This window comes from Oratosquilla oratoria, chromosome 3 (genome assembly GCF_046742065.1).
Source record: "Oratosquilla oratoria isolate Oo_2021 chromosome 3, ASM4674206v1, whole genome shotgun sequence".
Taxonomy (NCBI): Eukaryota; Metazoa; Arthropoda; class Malacostraca; order Stomatopoda; family Squillidae; genus Oratosquilla; species Oratosquilla oratoria.
In genome coordinates this window covers 14,489,852-14,513,947 of record NC_134779.1, presented here as the reverse complement: position 1 = coordinate 14,513,947, position 24,096 = coordinate 14,489,852, and the positions used below count along the sequence as shown (strand labels likewise).

Sequence of the window (24,096 nt, the reverse complement as noted above, 5' to 3'; positions counted from 1 at the left end):
TTTCACCCCTTTGTACATCTCATCACCTTACACCCACATTTATCTTCAGCTTTCTTCTATCACACACTCTCCCAAACTCTGTCACCAACTTCCTCAATCCCTCCTCCGATCCTGCCACAAGTGCAGTGTCGTCCGCAAACAACAGCTGGCTCACCTCCCACTTTTCTCCATTTTCTTTAACCATCTCCAATCCCTGACCCACCACCCTTGCATTTACCTCACGCACTACCCCATCCATGTATAAGTTGAACAGCCAGGACAACATAACGCATCCTTGATGAAGTCCTACCTTCACCTTGAACCACTCACTCTCTCCATTTCTAATCCTGACACAAGCTCTACTACTCTCATAAAAACTCTTGACAGCTCCTAGAAGCTTTCCTCCTATCCTGTATATCCGCAAAACCTCCCACAGTGCCTTTTTGTCTACCCTGTCGTAATCCTTTTCCAAGTCCATAAAGGCCCTAAAAACATCCTTCCCCTTTCCTATAGCTTTCTCACATATCTGTATGTATGTAAAAGCAAATTAAGTTTGTGGTACACAATCTTCCACTTCTAAAGCCAAATTGTTTGGGGTTTATTATTTTCTTTTCTTCCAAGTGTTTGGTCCATTTGTTTCTGATGACTTTTTCCCATATTTTTGCTACTATGCTTGTAAGGGATACTGGTCTGAAGTTTGTAGGATCTTCTTTATTTCCTCCTTTATATATTATATATTTATATATTTATATATTTATATATTAGCGAGCATTCACAGATTGGTTACAAAAGAGGACGGGGGAGTCATATGAGACGTACAAAGAAAAGAAAAGAGAAGTAAAGCAAAAGGTAAAGGAGGCAAAGAGGAGAGCAGATGTGAAATGGGGTAGGTGTATGACAGAAAATTTTGAAAGTAATAAAAAGATGTTTTGGAAAGAAATTAAGAGGAAGAGGAGGCGAATCAAGTAGGGAAGAAAAGGTAAAAGGTACAGATGGAGAGATGATAATGGAAGAGATGGCAGTAAGGGGAAGATGGGCAGAATATTTTAGGGAGTTGCTAAATGTGAAGGAGGATAGGGAAGGAAAGATAGCTGCAGTGGGAAATGCGAAGAAAATGAGAGTGATGAGTGAGGATAATGGAGGAGAAATAAGGAAGGATGAGGTGAAGGCAGTTGTAAAGATGATGAAAGCAGGTAAGGCACCTGGTCTGGATGGATGCCATGCAGAATGTCTGAAAAAGGGAGGTTCAGTGATGGTGGACTGGTTGGTGAGGTTATTTAATGTTTGCTGGAGAGAGGGTAGAGTACCGGAGGACTGGAGAAGTGCCTGTATAGTTCCTCTTTACAAGGGAAAAGGGGACAAGTGTGAATGTAGTAGTTTCAGAGGGATTAGCTTGTTAAGTGTAGTAGGGAAGGCTTATGGGAGGATCTTAATTGAGAGGATTAGGAGAGGAACAGAAGGAGTAATTGGTGAGGAACAGTGTGGATTTAGGACAGGTAGAGGTTGTGTAGATCAGATCTTTGTGGTAAGACAGATATGTGAGAAAGCTATAGGAAAGGGGAAGGATGTTTTTTGGGCTTTTATGGATCTGGAAAAGGCTTATGATAGGGTAGACAGAAAGGCACTGTGGGAGGTTATGCAGATTTATGGGATAGGAGGAAAGCTTTTGGGAGCTGTCAAGAGTTTTTATGAGAGTAGTAGAGCATGTGTTAGGATTAGAAATGGAGAGAGTGAGTGGTTTGAAGTAAAGGTGGGACTTCGTCAAGGATGCGTTATGTCGCCCTGGCTGTTCAACTTATACATGGATGGGGTGGTGCGAGAGGTGAATGCTAGGGTAGTGGGTCAGGGATTGGAGATGGTTAAAGAAAATGGAGAAAAATGGGAGGTGAGCCAGCTGTTGTTTGCGGACGACACTGCGCTTGTGGCAGGGTCAGAGGAGGGATTGAGGAAGCTGGTGGCAGAGTTTGGGAGAGTATGTGATAGAAGAAAGCTAAAGATAAATGTGGGTAAAAGTAAGGTGATGAGATGTACAAGGGGTGAAAGTGGCAGTAGACTGGAAGTGAACATTAAGGGAGAGCGACTGGAGGAAGTGGATAGTTTTAGATACTTGGGTGCAAGTGTAGCAGGAAAAGGTGGAGTGAAGGTGGAGGTAGAATGTAGATTGAGAGAAGCGAGTAAATGCCTTGGTGGTTTAAAGAGTGTAATGAGGAATAGACATTTGGGAATGGATGCGAAGAGGAGACTGTATGAAGGAGTGATTGTGCCAACAGCACTGTATGGGGCAGAAACGTGGAACATAAGAGAAGAAGATAGAAGGAGTTTGAATGTGTTTGAGATGAGGTGTCTGAGAAGTATGGTGGGGGTTACTAGGCTGGATAGAGTGAGAAATGAGGAGGTGAGGAGGAGAACAGGGGTGAAAAAGGAGCTGGGAGATAGGGTTGATGAAAGAATATTAGGATGGTTTGGACACATGGAAATAATGAGTGAAGAAAGACTAGTAAAAGAGGTATGGAAGGCAGATGTGGAGGGAGTGAACATGAGGGGACGTCCTAGGATGAGGTGGATGGATGGGGTGAAGGGGGCTTTGGGGAAGAGGGGAATGTCTGTTGAGGAAGGAAGGGAGAGGACGGAAGACAGAGATGAGTGGAGAATGGTTGTATATGGATGATGTTGTGACTGCATGAGGAGGAATGGGGTGGGGGGTGGGGTAGTATGTGTGAGTAAATTTTGACGCAGCCCGAAGGGATTTCTCCCTGTCCTCGCCTTATATGCAAAGGGGGACGGAGAGGGGGGGTCGCCGATTAAATGAAGCGGCCTCGCTGTGGATGTACTGTGTCTTGCGACACTGCTTCTGACCCAGGGTGGTGGGCAGGGTGCAGGGATGACCCGTCATCCAGGAGGTGCTCAGATGAGAGGGAGGGTGGGAGGGGTGTGGAGTGTATTTAGGGATGAAATGGGTGGGAGTGTTTTTATGCCTTTCCCTTTTTGGCTACCTCCCTTGGAAGGGGGAAAAATCCTTGGTATATGTATGTATGTATGTATGTATATATTAGTACTATGTTTGCATCTTTCCAATCTTGCGGTACCTTTCCTTCTTTGAGTGAGAAGTCTATTACCTTGTACAATTTGTCTGTCAGTTCGTCTGTACACTCTTTCAATATCTAATTTGCAATTCCATCTGGTCCATGCGATTTCCTGACATCTAGGTTTATTTATTTCATCCAGGAGGTGCTCAGATGAGAGGGAGGGTGGGAGGGGTGTGGAGTGTATGTAGGGATGAAATGGGTGGGAGTGTTTTTATGCCTTTCCCTTTTTGGCTACCTCCCTTGGAAGGGGGAAAAAGCCTTGGTATATGTATGCATGTATGTATGTTATTTCTTTTTATGTTACCTTTATTTCTTCATTTTGGGTGATCTTTCTTTTTGTCCATCTTCCCAAAATTGTGAGCTCTCAATTGTAAAAACAGACCTAAAATGTCTGATCATAACTTCTACCATTTGTGTCATCTATATACTCTTTATCTGCTTCACGCAGTTTTACTATTTCATGTTTATCCTTTATTTTTTCATTTATATATCTGTAAAAGAGTTTAGGTTGAACCTTACATTTGTCTATAATATCTTTTACATAATTTCTTTTTTCTTTCCTGCATATATTCACATATTCGTTCTTAAGTTTTATATATGTTTGCCATTTGAATGTTTATCTTTTTTCCATTTTTTCCAGGCTTTGTCTCTTCTGTCTCTAGCCTCACTACATCTTTTGTTATACATACATACATACATATACCAAAGGCTCCCCCTTACATGGGGGGGTAGCCAAAAAGAAAAAGACATGGAAATCACTCCCACCCATTTCATTTCCCATATATTCCACTCCCCTCCACCCTCCTCCCTCCCTCCTATCTTGGCACCTCCTGGATGACGGGTCATCCCTGCATCCCGTCCACTGCCCTGGGTCAGAAGCAGTGTCACAAGACACAGCACATCCACAGCAAGGCCGCTTCATAAATTTGGTGACACCCCCCCCCCTCCCTCTCCATCCCCTCATGCAGAAAAGGAGAAGACGGGGAGAAATCCCTTCGAGCTGCATCAAAAAAAAATTTCATTCATACTTCCTCACCCCCCATCCCCCATCCACTCCTCCTCATACATCACAGCCTCATCTATACACAACCCTTCTCCATTCACCCCTATCTTTTGTCCTCTCCCGTCCTTCCTCCACAGACATTCCTCTCTTTTGTAAATACTTTTGTTATGCTTTTGTTATACGAACACTATATAAGTCTCTTTTTGTTTCTTTTTTGGTACATATTTGTCAATTCCTTCCCTGTACTTTTCTTTGAATATGTTCCATTTGTCTTCCATCTTTGTTTCCTCTTTAGAGAATTTATCCCAGTTTGTGTTTTGGAAGAATTTTCTTAGTTTTACAAAATCTGTTTTGTGGTACATTAATCTTCCCTCTCTGTGTTTATCATTCCTACCTACATTATTCTGTTCTTTTAATTCAAACTCTATTAGTATATGGTCACTCTTTCCAATTGGATCTTGTCTGTTATTTGTTTCCTACATTCTTTAAGTATCCAGTTTGAAATCCTGTCAGGTCCTGAAGCTTTTGTCACATCCAATGATCTCAAGAGATTGAGCACTTCCCTCACTTCCACATTTATATCTGCTAAACCTGTTTTTTTTTTTTATCTCTCTCTCCCCTGGCTTTTCTCCAAAAAGTTGTACTTTTTTTGTGAACACTGATTAGAAATCATTCATAATTTCTGCCTGAGCTGAGAGCTCTTTAAAGAACTCATCATCTACTATTAACTTGGTGATTTCTTCCCTGTGTCTCAATTTACCATATATGAACCTGTAAAACCCTCCCCATCTTGGGTATTGGCTACATGTTATTGTGGGGTTAAAAGCTGCTCAATAGCATGCAGCTGATACTTCAGGTTCTATATGGGGTGCCCCTATGGACCAAAGCCACACATCATGTTGTCTGTGATAGAGGAAATCACTATTCATAGGGAAATGTTGCTACTTTATTATACTACAACTGCCCCATTATGCTGTCCCCTCACTCTTAACCCCTTCACTATGGGCCACATCGCACGTCTGGCAGCATTAGCTGCCAGACGTGCGATGTTGCGTCATAATACTCGCATTATAAAAAATAAAGTCACTGCTCTATTGCTCGTTCTCTTTCACCCGTGAATATTGATAACCATAGAAAATATGATGAAGCCTGTTTACAGAGTATGGGGGTCACGCAGGTACGACTACAATAAATATAATCAAGACACCGACGTTGGCATCCTCGCGTATCCACTTGCTCCTCATGACGCCTACGTAGGTGTCACCGTATGGAAGGGGTTAATACTGTCCTGTACCACTTTTCTGAATATTCATTTTCTTTTTTGTCGAATAGTGGGGTAGGTGAGAAAGTATACTGCCACTAAGTGTTCCCACTTGAGTCATAAAAGCTAACAAAAACAGGATGGGAATAGGAGATATTCCAATTGTTGTTTGTTGATGACATTATGCTTGTGTCAAGATCAGAGGAAGGATGAAGGAAGTTAGTGACAAGAATTTGGGAAAGTGTGCAAAAGAAGGAAATTGAAGATAAATGTAGTTAAAAGTAAGGTGATGAGATGTACAAGGGAAGAGGATGGCAGCAAATTGGAAGTGAGCATTAAGGGGAGAGATTGGAGGAAGTGGATAGCTTTAGATACTTGGGTGCAAACGTGGCAGGAATGGAGGTGGAGGTAGAATGTAGATTGAGAGAAGCAAGTAAATGCCTTGGGGGTATTAAAAAGTTTCTCACCTTTCTCCTCCTACACCTGGTAGGAATAATCCTGTCACCGGCAGCCCTTCACTAGCCTTCTCCATGCGTCTCTATCCTCATATGTCTCTCTTGCACTTCTGGTAAATTTGTGTCTCTTCTTTCTAATGCTTCCTCCACACCTTTTATCCATCTGGTCCTGGGTCTCCCTACTGGTCTTCTTCCAGTGGGTACCCATTCCAGCATTTGTTTTGGGTACCTCCAATCTTCTATTCTCATAACATGTCCATACCACCTCATCTTCCACTCTTCTGTTAAGTCCAACACTGACATCACTCCTATTTCCTGGCTAATCCACTCATTTCTTAATCTGTCGCGTCTTGTCACTCCTTGTATTATCCTAAAGGCTTTCATTTCAGCTGCTTGGATGCAGCATATTAATTTTGTGTTCAGGGACCAGGATTCACTACCATATGTTAACACAGGTCTTAACACTGAGACATCGATTGTCTTCTTGCACTGAAGTGAATGCTTTTTTCTTTTAATAGTACATACATACATATACCAAGGCTTTTTCCCCCTTACAAGGGGTAGCTTTGGAGGTGCTAAGATGTGAGGGAGGGTGGAGGGGTGTGGAGTGTTTTTAGGGATGGAATGAGTGGGAATGATTTTATGCCTTTTTCTTTTTGGCTACCTCCCTTGTAAGGGGGAAAAAGCCTTGGCATATGTATGTACAAGGGGTAGCACTATTAAAAGATAGTATTAAAACTATCTTTTGATAATGGATACAAAATATTTAGTGTGTTGTTATATTTTGTAATCCTGCTGTTTATTTCAGTCTCCTGATGGTTATTTTCACAAAATTCCACTTCCAGATACTTAAAATGTTCGACCTGTTTTATATGTTGTCTTTCAACTTCAATTCTTCCCTCAACTCGCCTTCTATCGACACACATTACTTCTGTTTTTGTAACATTCATCTGCATCCTATATTGATTCAGCACATCCTTCCATTTGTCCATTTCAGTTTGTAGATCTTCCCAACTGTTTGCAACTACAGCTATATCGTCAGCATACGCAAGCACCAATGGGTTCATATTTCTCTCTTTCAATATCCCTGATTATCCTATCCATGTACATTATAAACAATGATGGAGATAACACTCCACCTTGTCTTACTCCACACTTGACCCTAAACCATTTACTGCCTTTTTTCTCAGTCTTTACTCTACTTTCACTATTGACAGCTTTTATTAGACTTACTGGTACCCTGTGCTCATTGTGTTCAATAGCTTGCCATAACTGATCCCTTGGTACTCAGTCGAAAGCCTTTTGAAGATCAATAAACCCAATGCATTTGTGTCTGTCCCACTCCCAACACTTCTCCATTAAGATTTTTAGAGTGAAGATAGTGTCAATTGTTCCTCGTCCTTGTCTAAAACCACTCTGAGATTCTTTTATTTTATGTTCAGTTATGTTTCTTAATAATTTTTCCAAAATTCTTTCATAGATCTTTCCTGTGTGTGATAGTAGAGAGATGCCTCTATAATTTCCACAATCTGTTTTGTCACCTTTTTTGTGTATTGGGCATATCACCGCTTTGGTCCAATCATCTGGGACTTGCTTATTTCTCCATGCTATATTTATAACTTCCAGCATTCACTTTAGTCCAGTGTTTCCCATTTTCTTAATAATTTCTGTTGAAATTTCATCCTCTCCTGGTATATGTATGTAAAACAGGTTTGGATCCTCATTGCATCTTTCTTCTACACCTCTTTCAAAATTGATTTCTTTCTCCCTGTGAATTAAACCCTCAATATAATGGATGATATGGGGACAGGGGTCTGTCATTATATCTGAAGATCTGTTATAATTGAGGATCTGTTATCCCAAAGTTTGTCCAGTTTTAGAAATTTAGAAATTACAGTAAACCCTTGATATAACGGATGATATAGGGATAGGGGTCTGTCGTTATATCCAAAGATCCATTATAACCAAGGAATCCCCGCTATAATGGATGAAAATCCATTATAGCGAGGGTTTTTCTGGTCAGATTTTTTGTCTGTTATATCTGATATATTGAGAACCTTTATATCAAGGGTTTACTGTATAGTCATTAGCTTGTTTATAAGCTTGTTTATAAGCTTCTTTTGTGTTATTGGTTTTTTCCTATCTCCATTTTCCCCCAAGCCACATCCCTGGCCTTTTTCACAATCTCACGCTATTTGTTAAACCAGCCCTATTTTTGCTTACCAGTATGTGTACAGGCATATGTATATGTGTATGTTTATGCTCCGGAGTGCCTTTTGTTAACAGACAAAGTTTTCACAAAATTTATTCGTTAACCAATTTGTTCATCAAATTAGGTGTTAGTTATCCAAGGTTCAACTGTATAACAAAATTATGCTGTATAGGAGTGCCACTTAAATACAACATAAATGCAGTTTATGCATACACCAAGGGCTTTTTCCCCCTAACAAGGGGGGTAGCCAAAGTCAAAAGGCATAAATCCATTCCCACCATTTCATCCCCACATACTCCCCACATCCCTCAGATGCAATTTATAGAATTTGTAAATTCTTACTTAATGTTTGTGGTAAATTTAAGATTAGAATTTCTCTTTTTTGCAGTATCTCCAACTGATGACCTCAGTGAGCGACGTAGTAGCAATTCTAGTCTGACATCAGTCACCTCTCGAGGATCCCTCCTATCCCCTGAAGGGTTGCCAAGTGCACCAACTCTCTCAACAAAAATTTCTAGTTTAAGAGGACGACTAAGCGGGGCCTTTAGTTACTGGACTGGTCGTGACAAATCACCTACCCAGGAAAAACCGTGTAAGTTGAGAGCTCCAATTAGCTTGCCCTCTTTTTATATTAATTTCTTTGTGTATATATATATATATATATATATATATATATATATATATATATATATATATATTATATATATATATATATATATATACATACATACATACATATACCAAGGTATCATATATACACTCACTATCTGAGTTACGACCTAGATCGGTTCCGACGAAACGGTCGTAACTCGGACCATATACATTCGAGGTGTATACTCAAGGACATATGATGCAGAGCGTAAATCCAGCTCAAATGTTTCATTTGTGGCCTCATTGTAGAACATTCTCAGTGTATGCAAAATATCCAATACTCTTTGATTGTTATACTAAATAATAAATTAATAATAATAAATTAATAGCATAGGGTAAAGAAAGAAAATATATTACACAGGATTCTTATTAGAGACCGAAAATGCAAATTAACACAAAGATACAAAATATAAAAAATAGAAAATATGCATGTAAAAAAAAAAAAAAAAATCCACTTTTTGGTTGCACGTCATCTACACTTTCTTCGTGCGTACGGTCGAGGGAAAGATCAGGCAGTAGGTCTGGCGAGGCACCATGGGGGATCCGTTGGTATCCGCTGGTCGAGGCATAGTTAATAAAAAGAGGTTGAAGTAATAAAGGCTTAATAACATTTAAAATAATTCCCCCAAATGTACATGAAAACAAGTACAAGATTCGCTTCTATGCACTGGGCTCAATCGTCGCCTCCCATGCGAAAACGTTCGATCTCTCTTCGTAAGAAAAGAACGATAATCATAGCATAACGTTATTTCATCAAATAGATATTTTATGCATGGAATAGTACAGTGAGATATATTGTCTTATTGAATATAAGATATTATACTTCAGAACTCCAGGAATATCATAGACTTGGGTTAAAGCTATTTGTATCCATGTTCGTACACTACAGCTTTCGACTTTCGACCAATAGAGAACTCGAACCAGAATGAAAAGTACGAATGCAGGACTACTGTAAACCGACTCTCTGTCTTGGCTTTCGGTGAAGCGTGTATCACCAATCTGGCAAAACTGCCCTTTCTGACCATTCCCACCTGCCCTGATTCGGTGGGAACTGGGAATCGAAATACGGTATAATATTAATTCCAGTAAAATTATGGTATATGGTAGACATCGTATGGTAGATGGTAGACACACACTAAATTATGGTAGAAATACCATAATTATGGCAGACAGCGCAACCTTGGTGAGATGCTGTGCTGTGCTGCCGTAACTGTCATACGGGATGCTGTAGCCATGTGCAAACGTACATTAAACCAGTAAACTCATAATATGTGCATGTAGGTATCTGCTGAATGTGGTCATAAGTACGGGTGGACGCAAGTCGCACAGGTCGTAACTCGGATAGTGAGTGTATATATATATATATAACCCCGTCTGGGGTATTGGTCCTTGTCTGGGGCATTGGTCCCCGTCTGGAGTATCGGCTGCATGTTGTTATGACAAAGTAGCATACAGTTGATACTTTAGGGTCTATATGGGGCACTCCTATGGACCAGAGTCACACATCATTTTGTCTGTGATAGAGGAGGACTCTGCTCACAGAGAAATGATGAAACTTTTATTATACTGCTACTGTCCCTCTGTTATGGTGTCTCCCAACCCCTTGTTGCTGTCCTGTACCATTTCTCTGAATTTCATTCGCTTGTTTCGCCTACCCTGTGGTGGGGGGGAAAAGAATACTGCCACCAAGTATTTCCACTTGGATTGTAAGACGCGAGAAAAACGGGACGGGGATTGGGACCAGGCATCCTTCTCCCTCTAGCCCCACAGGGGACATTCCTAAAAAAAAGTAAAGGCATAAGAGGGTCTAGGAGTTTTCCAATTAGAACCCTAAGGTTTGGATCCTCTAATGTGCGTGGATGGGGTACAGATGAGAATAAAATGGAAGAGATAGGTAGTATGTTTGTGAGAAGAAAGATGGATGTGTTGGCTATGAGTGAAACTAAGTTGAGAGGGAAGGGCGAGTGTGAGTTTGGGAGTGTAATTGGGAGGTTCTCAGGATTGAAGAGAGGGTGAGTGAGAGAAGGGGTGGCTATACTAGTAAGTGAAGAGATAGGTATATGTATAGTGGAGTGGAAGGAGGTTTCCTCAAGGATAAAGTGGATGAAGGTGAAACTGGGAAAGATGTGGGTTTTTTAAGTGCATATGGGCCTGGTAGTGAGAAGAGTGTAGAAGAAAGGGAGGATTTTTGGATAGATTTAAATGAGTGCATAGAGGGATTAGGGAGGAATGTCAATGTAGTAGTATTGGGAGACCTTAATGCTAGGATAGGAAATGAACCAGTTGATGGAGTGGTTGGGAAATGCGGTTCCAGGAAAGAATTGTAGTGGAGAGTTGATGGTGGAGACGTATCTAGAAAGAGAGTCGATGATAGCAAATATAGAGTTTCAGAAGAAAGTCAAGCATTAAGTACACATGGGAGAGGATGGTAGATAGAGCGTTAATGGACTATGTAGTGGTAGATAGGAGTATAATAGGAAGAGTTAAGGATGTACATATTCTAAGGGGAGAGGGTGGGGGAATATCAGATCATTTTTTGGTGGAAGGTAAGTTGAGAGTGGAGGATAGATGGAGAAAGAGGAAAAGGACAAAAGGTAGGGAGGTGCCTAGAGTGAACTCTAACTGAAAAGGAAAAGGAGAAAGAGTACAAGAAGCTGAGAGAAGAGTGGGAGGGAGTAAAGGATAGAGTAGAGCTAGGAGTGGAGGAGGAATGGGGATAGTTCAAGGAGGGAGTAACAAAGTGTGCAAAGATGGTGTGTGGGGATGAGGAAAAAAGAAGGTTATAGAAGAGAAGAAGCGAGCTTTCACATATTGGTTACAAAATAGGATGAAGGAGTCATATTTGAGGTACAAAGAAAAAAAAAGAGAAGTAAAGCACAAGGTAAAGGAGGCAAAGAGGAGAGCAGATGTGAAATGGGGTAAGAGTATGACAGAAAATCTTGAAAGTAATAAAAAGATGTTTTGGAAAGAAATTAAGAGAGGAAGATGAGGCAAATCAAGTAGAGAAGAAAAGGTAAAAGGTGCAGATGGAGAGATGATAATGGAAGAGAAGGTAGTAAGGGGAAGAAGGGCAGAGTATTTTTAGGAGTTGCTAAATGTGAAGGAGGATAGGGAGGGAAAAATAGTTGCAGTAGGAAGTGCTAAGAAAATTACCATGATGAGTGAGGAAAATGGAGGAGAAATAAGGAAGGATGAAGAGAAGGCAGTTGTTGAGATGAGAGAAGGTAAGGCACCTGGTCTGGATGGATGCCATGCAGAATATCTAAAGAAAATGAGGTACAGTCATGGTAGACTGCCTGGTGAGGTTATTTAATGTTTGTTTAAGAGAGGGTAGAGTGCCGGAGCACTGGAGGAGTGCCTGTATAGTTCCACTTTACAAGGGAAAAGGGGACAAGTGTGAGTGTAGTATTTTCAGAGGGATTAGCTTGTTAGCCCCTTCCATACGGTGCCGCACACGTAGGCGTCATGGGGAGCGAGTGTATTCGCGAGGCTGCCATATCGGCGTCTTGATTATATTTATTGTAGTCGCCCCTGTGTTTTTACATTCTCTCAAATGTGCCCTGAATCCCATTCTCTGTGGTATTCAAAATTTGCGGGTGAAAGAGAGAACGATCGATATAAGCGGTGACTATATTTTATGATGCGAGTATTATTACGACACGTCGTACGGCTGGCATTGGCTGCTGCCACTGAGATCTAAGTCCATGACGCCTACGTGTGCGGCACCATATGGAAGGGGTTAAGTGTAGTTGGGAAGGCTTATGGGAGGATCTTGATTGAGAGGATTAGGAGAGGAACAGAGGGAGTAATTGGTGAGGAACAGTGTGGATTTAGGACAGGTAGAGCTTGCATAGATCAGATTTTTATGGTAAGACAGATATGTGAGAAAGCTATAGGAAAAGATAAAGATGTTTTTTGGGCTTTTATGGATTTGGAAAAGGCTTATGACAGGGTAGACAGGATGGCACTGTGGGAGGTTTTGCAGATATATGAGATAGGAGGAAAGCTTCTAGGAGCTGTCAAGAGTTTTTACGAGAGTAATTGAGCATGTGTCAGGATTAGAAATGGAAAGAGTGAGTGGTTTGAGGTAAAGGTGGTACTTCGTCAGGGATGCGTTATGTCACCCTGTCTGTTCAACTTATACATGGATGGGGTGGTGCGAGAGGTAAATGGGTAATGGGTCAGGGATTGGAGATGTTTAAAGAAAATGGAGAAAAGTGGGAGGTGAGTCAGCTGTTGTTTGCAGACAACACTGCGCTTGTAGCAAGATCAGAGGAGGGATTGAGGAAGTTGGTATCAGAGTTTGGGAGAGTGTGTGAAAGAAGAAAGTTGAAGATAAATGTGGGTAAAAGTAAGGTGATGAGATGTTCAAGGGGTGAAAAGGGCAGCAGACTGGAAGTAAGTATTAAGGAAGAGTGACTGGAGGAAGTGGATAGTTTTAGATATTTGGGTGCTAATGTGGCAGGAAAGGGTGAAGTGGAGGTGGAAGTATCATTCCCCTCTTCCCCAAAACCCCTTTCACCCCATCCATCCATCTCATCCTAGGTCGCCCCCTCATGTTCACTCCCTCCACATCTGCCTTCCATACCTCTTTTACTAGTCTTTCTTCACTCATTCTTTCCATGTGTCCAAACCATCCCAATACTCTTTCATCCACCCTATTTCCCAACTCCCTTACCACCCCAGTTCTTCTCACCTCCTCATTTCTCACTCTATCCAGTCTAGTAACCCCCATCATACTTCTCAGACACCTCATCTCAAACACATTCAAACTCCTTCTCTCTTCTTCTCTTATGTTCCATGTTTCTGCTCCATACAGTGTTGTTGGCACAATCACTCCTTCATACATTCTCCTCTTAGCCTCCATTCCCAAATGTCTATTCCTAATTACACTTTTTAATCCACCAAGTCATTTACTCGCTTCTCTCAATCTACATTCTACCTCCACCTCCTCTCCTCCCTTTCCTGCCACATTAGCACCCAAATACCTAAAACTATCCACTTCCTCCAGTCGCTCTCCCTTAATGCTCACTTCCAATCTGCTGCCACTTTCACCCCTTGTACATCTCATCACCTTACTTTTACCCACATTTATCTTCAACTTTCTTTTTTCACACACTCTCCCAAACTCTGCCACCAATTTCCTCAATCCCTCCTCTGATCCTGCTACAAGCGCAGTGTCGTCCGCAAACAACAGCTGACTCACCTCCCACTTTTCTCCAGTTTCTCTAACCGTCTCTAATACCTTACCCACCACCCTTGCATTTACCTCTCGCACCACTCCATCCATGTATAAATTGAACAGCCAGGGTGACATAACACATCCCTGATGAAGTCCCACCTTTACCTCGAACCACTCACACTCCATTTCTAATCCTGACACATGCTCTACTACTCTTGTATTCTTTCTAATTTCTGTATATTCTTTTTAGTACTGGGTGTCCATAGTGTTGCTGCATACTCCAATTTTGGTCTTATTAGTGTAATTAATGTTTTTTTTAATAATTTCCCCATCCAAGTATTCAAATGCCACTTTCATTGACCTTAATAGGTTGAAGGTTTCTCTGACTATTTTATTTATATGTTTGTATGGTGTCATGTCTTTGCTGATAATTACTCCAAAGTCTCTTTCTGAGTTCACTTTTTTGACTTCCTCACCAATTTTATAATTTCTTTATATTCTATTTTTACTTTTTCCAAACTGCATTATACTACACTTCTTGATATTGAAGTTTACTTCCTACTTTTGAGTCCATTTCCAGATTTTGTCCAGGTCCACCTGTAATGATTCACAATCCTCCTCTGCTCTTACTTTCTTTAGTATTTTTGTGTCATCTGTGAAGAAATTCATATAACACTCCATGTCATTTATATATATGGTAAACATGATTGGAGCCAATACCGAACCTTGCAGGACACCACTTATCATTTCTTTCCAATTCGAGTGTTTGTCTCTAATTACTACCCTCATTTTTCTCCCAGTCAGGAAGTCTTCCATCCATTCTAATAATTTTCCTTTAATGCCACCTATTGATTCTACTTTTCTTATTAGTTTTTTGTGTGGTATTTTATCAAATGCTTCTTGTAGGTCTAGAAAGGCACAGTCTGCCCATCCATCCCTTTCTTGTATATTTACGTAGTTGTATTATACAGGAAGGGGAGCTATGCTCATGGTGACCCGTTTTTGTATCTCGCAATATCAAGTTTGTTCTTAAATTCTTGTATTGTGTTTGCACACACTATTTCTTCATCCAATCTGTTCCACATATTTATCACTCTGTGTGGGAAGCTGTTCTTTTTCAAGTCTCTTCTGTAGTTATTCTTTTTGAGTTTGATTGCATGCCCTCTTGTTTTTCCTCTATCCCGCTTTAACCTCTTCACTCCGGGGCACATCGCACGTCTGGTAGCATTAGCTGCCCGACATGCAATGTTGCGTCATAATAATCGCATTATAAAAAATAAAGTCAGTGCTCAATCATTTGTTCTCTTTCACCCATGTATTTTGATAACCATAGAAAATTGATGAAGCCAGTTTAGAGAGAATGGAAATTACGTAGGTACGACTACAATGAATATAATCAAGATACCGATGTCGGCATTATCGAGTACCCACTTGCTCCTCATGCCGCCTACGTAGGTGTCACCATATGGAAGTGGTTAATAAGTCCTCTCTATCAAGGCATTCTTTTCCTTTCATAATTCTGTAGATGGTTAGTAGGTCCCCTCATTCTCTTCTCTGTTCTAGGGTTGGCAATTCCAGTTCGACCTGTCTTTGTTCATATGTCAGGTTTGCTAGTGTTGGGACCAACTTTGTCATTGCTCTTTGTATTCTTTCTAATTTTCTTATATTCTTTTTTGTGCTGGGTGACCATATCAGCACTGCATATTTCAGTTTTGGCCTTATCAGTGTTTGTAATATTTTCTTGATCATTTCCTTATCCAGGTATTTAAAGGCCACCTTTGTTAACCTCAACAAATTGTATGTTTCTCTGACTATTTTATTTATATGTTTATCTGGTGACATGTCTTTGTTGATGATTATTCCTAGGTCCCTTTCAGAATTTACTTTCTTTCCTTCTTTTCCATCAACTTGATACTGACCTGTTATTCTCTTCTTTCTTTTTCCAAATTCAATTATACTGCACTTCTTGATGTTGAATTCTACCTCCCATCTTTTGCTCCACTGTGAGACTTTGTTCAGATCCCTCTGCAATGAGTCACAGTCTATTTCAGAGTTTATTCTCTTTAATAATTTTGCATCATCCGCAAAGCAGTTCATGTAACTTTCAATGCCTTTGTCCATGTCATTTACATATATAGCAAATGTTATCAGAGCTAGTACTGATCCCTGTGGGACACCACTACTCATTTCTTCCCATTTTGAATATTTGTCTCTGAGCACCACTGTCATTTTTCTTCCATGTAGGAAGTCCTCCATCCAATTCAATAGTTTGCCATGTATGCCTCCTATTGTTTCCAGTTTATATGGTAATTTTCTGTGTGGTACCTTGTCAAATGCCTTTTGTAAGTCCAGGAATGCACAATCTGCCCAGCCATCCCTTTCTTGCAATATATCTATCAATCTTAAATAGAAACAAATTAAATTAGTAGTACATGATCTTCCTTGTCTGAATCCAAATTGCCTCGGGTTCAGTATATTATTCTCCTCCAGATATTTTGTCCATCTATCTTTGATGACTCTCTCACAAATTTTAACTATTGTACTCATTAGGGACACCGGTTTATAATTTGTTGGGTCTTCCTTATTTCCCCCTTTATATATCGGTACTATATTGGCATTTTTCCAGTCTCCTGGTAGTTTTCCTTCTTTGAGTGAGCATTCAATTATCTTGTATATTTCTCCTGTTAGTTTGTGTATACATTCCTTCAGTATCCAGTTTGCAACTCCGTCTGGGGCATGTGATTTGTTAACGTCAAGCTTTAGTATTTGATTCCGTATTTCATTCTTAGTAATGTTTAATTTCTTCAATGGAGGAAATCTTCAATTCTTTGATCACAGTTTTGTAGGTTTTTTCCTCTTTGGTGAATACACATTTGAAATGTTTTTTCATAATATCTGCCATTTCTATATCCTCTGTGTATTCTCTATTACCTTGACATAATTTATATATTTCCTGTTTATTTTTTAGCTTGCCGTTTACATATCTATAAAATAATTTGGTTTTATCTTTACATTTAGCTATTATGTCCTTTTCATAATTTCTCTTTTCTTCTCTACGTATTTTTACATATTCATTTCTTAGTTTGGTGTATATTTTCCATTTCTCAGTCTTCTTTTCCTTTTCCCATCTTTTCCAGGCTTTATCTCTCCTGTATTTTGCCTCATTACACTTTTTATTATACCAAGATTTTATATATACCCTTTCATGTTTTTGTCTAGGTACATGCTTATCCACACCTTCATTACAGATTTCCTTCCAAATTGTCCATTTCTCTTCCACCTTTGTTTCTTCATTATTAAATTTTTAACAGTTTGCTTCTTGAAAGAATGATCAAAGTTTCTCAAAATCTGTTTTGTTGTACATTAGTCTTCCTTTTCTGTGTTTTTTGTTAATTTCTATATTTGCTTCTTCATTTAATTCTATTTCTATTAGTATGTGAACACTTATTCCAATTGGTGTCTTGTATTCGATTTTATCCACACTTTCGGGTTCTCATGTGGAGTGATTTTACGGGGCAGAAACATGGAACTTTAGAGAGGAAGAGAGAAGGAATTTGAATGTGTTTGAGATGAAATAGGTGAGAAGTATGATAGGGGTTACTAGGCTAGATAGCATGAGAAATGAGGAGGTGAGGAGGAGAGTGGGAGTGGAAAGGGAGTTGGGATATAGGGCAGTTTTCGTCCATCTGTGACCTGAGGACCTGAGGACTGTGGGTAATTTTCTCAGGCTTGTGTGATTCATCTTTCCATGTTCCTTACAATACTTTTACTTCTGTAGTATATATACTGTCTCTGTATCTCCCATACTGTATTCCTTTGATGATGTCTTAAAATAGACAAAAATGTTTGGACTACGTTTCTTATTTACCAGTGTTTTTTTCTGCATATATTCACATGTCATTTGTGACATGGCTGTTCAACTTAGACATGGATGGGGTGGTGCGAGAGGTGAATGCAAGGGTAGTGGGTCAGGGATTGGAGATGGTTAAGGAAAATGGAGGAAAGTGGGAGGTGAGCCAGCTGTTGTTTGCGGACGACACTGCGCTTGTGGCAGGATCGGAGGAGGGATTGAGGAAGCTGGTGACAGTTTGGGAGAGTGTGTGATAGAAGAAAGCTGAAGATAAATGTGGGTAAAAGTAAGGTGATGAGATGTACAAGGGGTGAAAGTGGTAGTAATCTGGAAGTGAGCATTAAGGGAGAGCAACTGGAGGAAGTGGATAGTTTTAGATATTTGGGTGCAAATGTGGCAGGAAAGGGTGGAGTGAAGGTGGAGGTAGAATGTAGATTGAGAGAAGCGAGTAAATGCCTTGGTGGTTTAAAGAGTGTAATGAGGAATAGGAATATGGGAATGGATGCTAAGAGGTGACTGTATGAAGGAGTGATTGTGCCAACAGCACTGTATGGAGCAGAAACATGGAACATGAGAGAGGAAGAGAGAAGGAACTTGAATGTGTTTGAGATGAAGTGTCTGAGAAGTATGATGGGGGTTACTAGGCTAGATAGAGTGAGAAATGAGGAAGTGAGGAGGAGAACAGGGGTGGAAAGGGAGCTGGGAGATAGGGTGGATGAAAGAGTATTAGGATGGTTTGGACACATGGAAAGAATGAGTGAAGAAAGACTAGTAAAGGAGGTATGGAAGGCAGATGTGGAGGGAGTGAACATGAGGGGACGTCCTAGGATGAGATGGATGGATGGGGTGAAGGGGGCTTTGGGGAAGAGGGGAATGTCTGTTGAGGAAGGACGGGAGAGGACAGAAGACAGGGGTGAATGGAGAATGGTTGTATATGGAAAATGTTGTGATGCATGAGGTGGATTGGACGGGGGAATGGGGGTGAGGTAGTGTGTGTGAGCAAAAATTTTTGACGCAGCCCGAAGGGATTTCTCCCCGTCCTCTCCTTTATATGGGGGGACGGAGAGGGGGGGTCGCCGATTTAATGAAGCGGCCTTGTTGTGGATGTGCTGTGTCCTGCGACACTGCTTCTGACCCAGGACAGTGGACAGGGTGCAGGGATGACCCGTCATCTAGGAGGTGCTAAGATGGGAGGGAGGGTGGAGGGGTGTGGAGTGTTTTCGGGGATGAAATGGGTGGGAATGTTTTTGTGCCTTGTCCTTTTTGGCTACCCCCCTGGTAAGGGGGAAAGAAGCCTTGGTATATGTATGTATGTATGTATTTGTGAAATACTGCAATATACATATATATATATAGATATAGATGAGATGTACAAGGGGAGACAATGGCAGCAGGCTGGAAGTGAACATAAAGGGTGAAAAAATTGGAGGAAGTGGATAGTTTTAGATACTTGGGTGCGAATTTGGCAGGAAAGGGAGAAGTTGGGGTGGAGGTAGAATGTAGATTGAGAGAAGCGAGTAAATGCCTTGGTGGATTAAAAAGTGTAATGAGAAATAGACATCTGGGAATGGATGCTAAGAGGAGGTTATATTTACCTAGTTGTATTTTGCGGGAAGGGGAGCTATGCTCGTGTTGTCCCGCCATTGTATCTCTCAGTGTCTAGTTTGCTTTTAAACTCGTGAATGGTTTTTGCGCTTACTATTTCATTATCCAGTTTGTTCCAAGTGTCTAAAACTCTATGTAGAAAACTGTTTTTCTTCAGTTCTCTTCTATAGCTATGTTTTCTTAATTTCCTTCCATGTCCTCTTGTGTTTCTCTTGTCCCAGTTTAGTAATTCTTCTCTATCAAGTATCTCTGTGCCTTTCATGATTCTGTAGATGGTCAGTAGGTCTCCTCTCTCTCTTCTTTCCTCCAGTGTCGGTAGCTCCAGTTTAGCCAATCTCTCCTCGTATGATAGGTTTGCAAGTGCAGGTGCCATTTTTGTAGCTGCTCTTTGGATTCTTTCTATTTTCTTATGTTCTTTTTGGTACTGGGGGACCACAATGTCGCCGCATACTCTAGTCTAGGCCTTATCAATGTAACCAATATTTTTTTTATCATGTCTTCGTCCAGGTAAGCAAAAGCCACTTTTATTGATCTTAGCAAGTTGTAAGTCTCCCCGACAATTTTGTTAATCTGTGTATCATAGGACAGGTCGTTTGTGATAATAACTCCCAAGTCTTTTTCGGATCCTACTTTCTTTACTTCCTTGGTTCCAATTGTATATTTTCTTTATATTCTGTTTTTGCTTTTTCCAAACTCCATTATGCTACAATTCTTAGTATTAAAATCCACTTCCCATTTCTGACTCCAGTTCCATACCCTATTCAGATCTATGAAGGAGTGATTGTGCCAACAGCGATGTATGGGGCAGAAACATGGAACATAAGAGAGGAAGAGAGAAGGAGTTTGAATGTGTTTAAGATGAGGTGTCTGAGAAGTATGATGGGGGTTACTAGACTGGATAGAGTGAGAAATGAGGAGGTGAGGAGGAGAACAGGGATTGTAAGGGAGTTGGGAGATAGGGTTGATGAAAGAGTATTAGGATGGTGTGGACACATGGAAAGAATGAGTGAAGAAAGATTAGTAAAAGAAGTGTGGAAGGCAGAGGTAGAAGGAGTGAATATGAGGGGGCATCCTAGGATGAGATAGATGGATGGGGTGAAAGGGGCATTACAAAAGAGAGGAATGTCTATTGAGGAAGGACGGGAGAGGACAGAAGATAGGGGTGAATGGAGAAGGGTTGTGTATAGATGATGCTGTGATACATGAGGAGGAGTGGGTGGGAGATGGGGGGTGAGGAAGTACGTATGAGAAAAAATTTGACGCAGCCCGAAGGGAATTCTCCCCATCTTCTCCTTTTCTGCATGAGGGGACGGAGAGGGGGTTGTCACCAAATTTTATGAAGCGGCCATGCTTTGGATGTGCTGTGTCTTGCGACACTGCTTACCCTGGGCAGTGGACAGGATGCAGGGATGACCTGTCATCCAGGAGGTGCCAAGATAAGAGGGAGGGAGGAGTGTGGAGGGGAGTGGGATATATAGGAAATGGAATGGGTGGGAGTGGTTTCTATGCCTTTTTCTTTTTGGCTACCCCCCCCCCCTGTGTAAGGGGGAAAAAGCCTTTGGTATATGTATGTATGTATATATATACATATATATATATTTTTACAGAAACCACCGGGAAATTGAAAAAACAGATACCGAACGTTTTCGTCTATTTAGACATTTTCAAAGGTACATACATATATATATATATATATATATATATATATATATATATATATATATGAGTGGTAGGGTGGTGAGATAAACACCGAGAATCCTTGAAGTTTTTAATTACTGATGTTTCGCTCTGAACAGAGCTTCTTCAGAGTGTACGTACATGGTCAGAAAATCAACAATGTATACCTTGCATCATTCCGTGTTCCTTCCTTAATCCACCCTATCCCTCCCTCTCATACCCTTCAACTCCCGTAGGACCATCCAGCCAGAAATTTTGGACAGCTTAACCCCTTCCATACGGTGACGCCTACGTAGGCATCATGAGGAGCAAGTGGGTACGCGAGGCTGCCATATTAGCGTCTTGATTATATTTATTGTAGTTGTACCTGTGTGACCCCCATACTCTGTAAACTGGATTCATCATATTTTCTATGGTTATCAAAATTCCCTATTCACCATTCCCTGTGGTGGGGGAAAAGAATACTGCCACCAAGTATTCCCACTTGGATCGTAAGAGGCGAGAAGAAAGGGACGGGGAGTGGGACTAAGTATTCTTCTCCTTGTAGCCCCACAGGGGACATTCCTAAACGAAAAAGTAAAGGCATAAGAGGGTCTGGGAGTTTTCCGACCAGCACCCTAAGGTTTGGGTCTTTTAATGTGCATGGATGTGGTACAGATGAGAGTAAAAGGGAAGAGATAGGTAGTATGTTTGTGAGAAGAAAGATGGATGTGTTGGCTTTGAGTGAAACTAAGTTGAAAGGGAAGGGTGAGTGTAAGTTTGGGAGTGTAAGTGGGAGGTTATCAGGAGTGAAGAGAGGGCGAGGGAGGGAAGGGGTGGCTATTCTAGTAAGTGAAGAGATAGGTAAACGTGTAGTGGAGTGGGAGGTGGTTTCCTCAAGGATAATGTGGATGAAGGTGAAAATGGGAAAGGAGATGTGGGTCTTTGTAAGTGCATATGGGCCTGGCAGTGAGAAGAGTGTAGAAGAAAGGGAGGCCTTTTGGATAGATTTAAATGAGTGCATAGAGGATTCAGGGAGAAATGTCAATGTAATAGTACTGGGAGACCTTAATGCTAGAGTAGGAAATGGTCCAATTGATGGAGTGGTTGGGAAATGTGGAGTTCCAGGAAAGAATCGTAGTGGAGAGTTGATGGTGGAAATGTGTCTAGAAAGAGAGTTGATGATAGCAAATACAGTGTTTCGGAAGAAAGTCAAGCAGTAAACATGGGAGAGGGTGGTGGATGGAAGGGTGATAGATAGAGCGTTGATGGATTATGTAGTGGTAAATAGGACTATGATAGGAAGAGTTAAGGATGTACATGTGCTAAGGGGAGAGGGTGGGGGAATATCAGATAATTTTTTGGTGGAAGGTAAGCTGAGAGTGGAGGATAGATAGAGAAAGAGGAAAGGGACAAAAGGTAGGGAGGTGCTTAGAGTGAACTCTTTAAATGAAAAGGAAAAGGAGAAGGAGTACAAGAAGAAGCTGAAGGAGTGGGAGGGAGTGAAGGATAGAGTATAGCTAGGTGTGAAGGAGAAATGGGGATGGTTCAAGGAGGGAGTCACAAAGTGTGCAAGGATGGTGTGTGGAACAAGAAGGATAGGAGGAAATAGAAGGAAGGGTAGTGAATGGTGGGATGAGGAAACAAAGACGGTTGTAAAAGAGAAGAAGTGAACTTTCACAGATTGGTTACAAAATAGGACGAGGGAGTCATGTGAGAGGTACAAAGAAAAGAAAAGAGAAGTAAAGCAAAATGTAAAGGAGGTAAAGAGGAGAGCAGATGTGAAGTGGGGTTAGAGTATGACAGAAAATTTTGAAAGTAATAAAAAGATGTTTTGGAAAGAAATTAAGAGAGGAAGAGGAGGCAAATCAAGTAGAGAAGAAAAGGTAAAAAGTGCAGATGGAGAGATGATAATGGAAGAGAAGGCAGTAAGGGGAAGATGGGCAGAATATTTTAGGGAGTTGCTAAATATGAAGGAGGATAGGGAGGGAAAGATAGTTGCAGTGGGAAATGCTAAGAAAATGAGAGTGATGAGTGAGGAAAATGGAGGAGAAATAAGGAAGGATGAAGTGAAGGCAGTTGTTAAGATGATGAAAGCAGGTAAGGCACCTGGTCTGGATGGATGCCATGCAGAATGTCTAAAAAAAGGAGGTACAGTGATGGTGGACTGGCTGGTGAGGTTATACAGGTAAACGTCGACTTACGATGGCATTAGGTTTCGATAGAGCCATCGTAAGACGATTTCATCGTAAGTCGATCCCCAATTTGTGTATCACTCTGTTCCGTGGTCACTGTACCTAGCTTATCTGTATATTAACCACCAGAGATACTGAATATAGCCTATTAAACATGTACAGTAGTTTATTTAATTATTTTTATCCTTTTTACCATATTCAAACACTATAATATGTATTTTCATTACGGAACTTAAATCTCGCGGGCAGCAGCCAATGCCAGCCGTACGACGTGACGTAATAATACTCGCATCATAAAATATAGTCACCGCTTATATCGATCGTTCTCTCTTTCACCCGCGAATTTTGAAAACCACAGAGAATGGGATTTAGGGCACATTTGAGAGAATGTAAAAACACAGGGGCGACTACAATAAATATAATCAAGACGCTGATATGGCAGCGTCGCGAATCCACTTGCTCCTCATGACGCCTACGTGTGCGGCACCGTATGGAAGGGGTTAAATTATCATGTCGTCGTCGTCATCGTAAAGTCGAACAATCGTAAGTCGCGGCCATCGTAAGTCGACGTTTACCTGTATAATGTTTGCTGGAGAGAGGGTAGAGTGCCGGAGGACTGGAGAGTGCCTGTATAGTTCCACTTTACAAGGGAAAAGGGGACAAGTGTGAATGTAGTAGTTTCAGAGGGATTAGCTTGTTAAGTGTAGTTGGGAAGGCTTATGGGAGGATCTTGATTGAGAGGATTAGGAGAGGAACAGAGGGAGTAATTGGTGAGGAACAGTGTGGATTTAGGACGGGTAGAGGTTGTGTAGATCAGATCTTTGTGGTAAGACAAATATGTGAGAAAGCTATAGGAAAGGGGAAAGATGTTTTTTGGGCTTTTATGGATCTGGAAATGGCTTAAGACAGGGTAGACAGAAAGGCACTGTGGGAGGTTATGCAGATATATGGGATAGGAGGA

At 41.0% G+C, this 24,096-nt stretch overlaps 1 protein-coding gene across 3 annotated transcripts in view; it reads left to right on the top strand.

Annotated features, from left to right (window-relative positions):
• The window catches only part of LOC143020653 (late secretory pathway protein AVL9 homolog), a 123,869-nt gene that overhangs the window by 76,035 nt on the left and 23,738 nt on the right, over positions 1 to 24,096 (top strand). For all 3 annotated transcript variants that reach the window (XM_076177172.1, XM_076177181.1, XM_076177190.1), the window contains one exon: positions 8,385 to 8,588. In XM_076177172.1, coding sequence (XP_076033287.1) covers positions 8,385 to 8,588 — 204 coding nt within the window. The remainder of the gene's footprint in view (positions 1 to 8,384; positions 8,589 to 24,096) is intronic.